This window comes from Mandrillus leucophaeus, unplaced genomic scaffold, assembly GCF_000951045.1.
Source record: "Mandrillus leucophaeus isolate KB7577 unplaced genomic scaffold, Mleu.le_1.0 Scaffold20, whole genome shotgun sequence".
NCBI classification, from domain to species: Eukaryota; Metazoa; Chordata; class Mammalia; order Primates; family Cercopithecidae; genus Mandrillus; species Mandrillus leucophaeus.
Window position 1 is genome coordinate 3,098,879 of NW_012102032.1, and position 3,139 is coordinate 3,102,017.

At 40.6% G+C, this 3,139-nt stretch overlaps 1 protein-coding gene across 1 annotated transcript in view; it reads right to left on the reverse strand.

Annotated features, from left to right (window-relative positions):
* Window positions 1-576: 576 nt before the first annotated feature.
* The window catches only part of PPM1E (protein phosphatase, Mg2+/Mn2+ dependent, 1E), a 193,505-nt gene continuing 190,942 nt past the window's right edge, over window positions 577-3,139 (reverse strand). The window contains exon 7 of the mRNA XM_011979258.1: window positions 577-1,840. Within this exon, the coding sequence (XP_011834648.1) occupies window positions 783-1,840 (1,058 nt within the window). The 3' untranslated portion in view covers window positions 577-782. The remainder of the gene's footprint in view (window positions 1,841-3,139) is intronic.

Below are 3,139 nucleotides of genomic sequence, written 5' to 3' on the forward strand. Positions count from 1 at the left end.
TCCTGAGATGAGGGTACAGTGGAAAACATATTAGCATCATAGATTAAAACCAGTTGACAGAGGTCTCCTAAAATGCTAAATAATAAAAATTCCACCAAAAGCACCATAACAGGTTATGAAACTCCCAAGTAACTACAGCCCTAGGAAATATTTTTTAATTAAAAAAAAGTTCATAGTCTTTTATGTTACAGGAAAAAAATCCATAAATCTTTCTGACTATAAACCGCCTCACAAGTCTGAGAATATGACACTTTTACACTGATTTACCACTTTCATTATTGTCAGTTAAAATCCATATGGCTTTTAGTCTTTTACCTACCCAAAAAGGTTAGGGGGCAGGGGGTTCCTTCATAGTGCCCAGGATTTTGAGGGACATTTCCCAACCAAATTTAATTTAGCATTAAATTTTCCATAGACATATTAGGCATATCAGACCAGATTTCAACCACATTGAGATTTCAACACTGTATATCCTGACTGAAATCACTAACTCGAAAGCCTCCACTAGTGACATGAAGGGATGGTGGGAAGGGGGTTGTATATAGGTGTCGAGACACATCACAGGGACCAGTTGTGTAATTTTGCAAGTGAAACTGCCAATACTTTTTTTTAGATTGAAAACACTGTACTTTGAGTTTCCTAGAGATCTATTTACATTGAAGAATTGAGCCATCCATGGATTCATAATGAAGCACATATGTTTTAGAAATGTCTACCTTGTTTCTACTCTGATAGTGGTGTTTTTATTGGGGGAGAGCTAGCTAACCTACTTGAAAGAAAAATTACTCTATTTTATAGCTCCAAGGAAGATCTGGGCATGGAATATCATGAGTCTTTCTGAGCTTCCTCATGTTTTCACTGTACCCTTTCCAACTATTTTGCCTCCATGGCAGAGAACTTCTTATCCTATTTCTCTTCCCACTTCCAGTAAGTGAGGACAGGCTAGTGCCTATTTTGTGGGAAGGCTCTTGAGCAGAGAGAAATGAATAAAACTTTGGATTAAACCTGAATCTGTGCCACTTCTTTGAGTAGTGGTGGCGTAAATGAGACAATCTAGAAACTCTGTTTCCCAGGAATTTGAACTGTTCATTTTCCAACCCTGAACAGACAAGAGACAAGCTCTCCATTCTGTATATCTGCTCCCCTGTTGAACCCAAATTGAAAGCAGCGGGAAACTCTCCAGCACCACTCCATTCAGGCAATGATGACTGAACTGATTTTTTCTCCATCATTAACTCATTAATAAGATTGGCTTTCTTTGGTGCACCAGGACCAAACATTTCAACTGGTGGCAAAAACTGGGCACTGTGAGGTTTGCTTGCTTCTATTTGTGTGAGATCTAGGTAGCCTGGGTCTTCCAGCACGTTGATTTGGGACCCTGGGCTCAGACTAGTTCTATCAGTGAATGAATCCACACGCCCATCATAGCCTAGATCGGCTGGTGCTGAGCACTGGTGCTGAGGCCAAGGGCGTTTGCACTCTCCATGATTCTCCTTATCATCCCCACCATCTTCTTGCCCTCCTTGAAAAGAGTTCTCTGTCCAATCTGATTCCTCACTAACATTTACAGCTTTGTTCATGTCCCTCAGGAATACCACAATAACCGTGATGTTATCACTTGACCCAGCATCACGAGCTGATGCCACTAACTTGTGGGCAACCATGCTGCTGTCTCCGTTATTCTCTTTCAGGTGGTCGGACACAACTTTCACTGCCTCATCAGGGTTCACGGTGTCATAGAAGCCATCACAGGCCAGAATGAGGTAGTCTTCGGTCCCATCCAGAACAGTGGAGGCAGAATCTGCATCCCCACAGATATATGGCTTATGTTCAGCATCTCCTGCGGGAAGCAGAGTGTAGGAGCATCATTAGCCTTTGCTTTACCTTGCATGCTAAGAATGTTTATGACCAATGCCATGACTCTGATCACAACTTACTGGATTGTGAACTGAATTGACTGGAAAGAATTTATAAAATAGTTTTTGACAAAATACTTAAATTCTCTGGTAATCAGATCTGCTTACTCCTTACTCCCAGTTAAATAATTGCTAAGTTACTGGGCATAAGTCCTTACCTAGCTTAGACTCTGAATCTGCACCTCTGGCTATGATTTAGGCTTAGCTGAGTGTAACAACAATGTCAGATCTAAGTTTGTTGCTGTACTGAAAAATTCAGTACACTATGTAGGAAAACATGGTTGATTTAGTGGATATGTTCTTTTGCAGGTGGTTTTGATTTAGTTGAAATTTGAAAACAAGTCCACATTGAAAGAAACAAACCAAAGCTCTGATCATTCTCTTCATTAAATCATTTTTGTTCTATTCTTGTTTAGAAATCAATAAATAGCTTCATGCTGCGAGCACAAAGGAAGGTTTGAGTTACACGAGATTATATAAATCAAGTCTTAACTCCCTTAAGCCAGGAAGAGTTTTGTGGCTGACCAAGGCCTCACACATGGGAGCTGAATGCAGTTTTCCTGATTCCCAACCCACTTGGCTTTCTATTTTTTAATGGTGCTTTTACCCATAACTTCTAAAGAACAGACAAAATGTATGACCATTTTTTCTCTTATATTTAGAGATTGCCATATTCTTCATCTGGCTCTGATCATCACCCCACTTCTGTCTTTACTGTTATTGTACATTTCCCCGCTTATCAACAACTGTGAGAATTCAAGGTCTTTCTGGGCCTTTCTGTCTTCCTTTTCTTGCTTAGCTCGTCCTGTCACAGAATGACATCTGAGCTGGTCCTGAAGGGTAAGTTAGTTGTCACCAGGCAGAGAAGTTGTCTCAATTGAGGGAACAGGATAAGCAAAGGCAGAGGTAACTGTTAGGGAGTATTGTGCAGTTGGAGAGTAGGGTGCTTGGGGTAGGAGCGAGACTGCAGACCTTGGGCCCACACTAAACTAAGTTTCTATCACCAGACTACTGAGATAATTGATCATTTAGGATTTTCACATCCACAGCACTTCCAAATCTATTCCTTGTTTACATTGATTACATTCCTTTAGGTACTTTGTGAGAGCATAGCCAAAGGGTCCTTAGCCTATGAGGTAACTAAATAGCTTATGACTACAACAAGGGACTCTCATTCACTTTTTTTTTTTTTTTGAGGCAGGGTCTTACTCTGTCACCCAGGC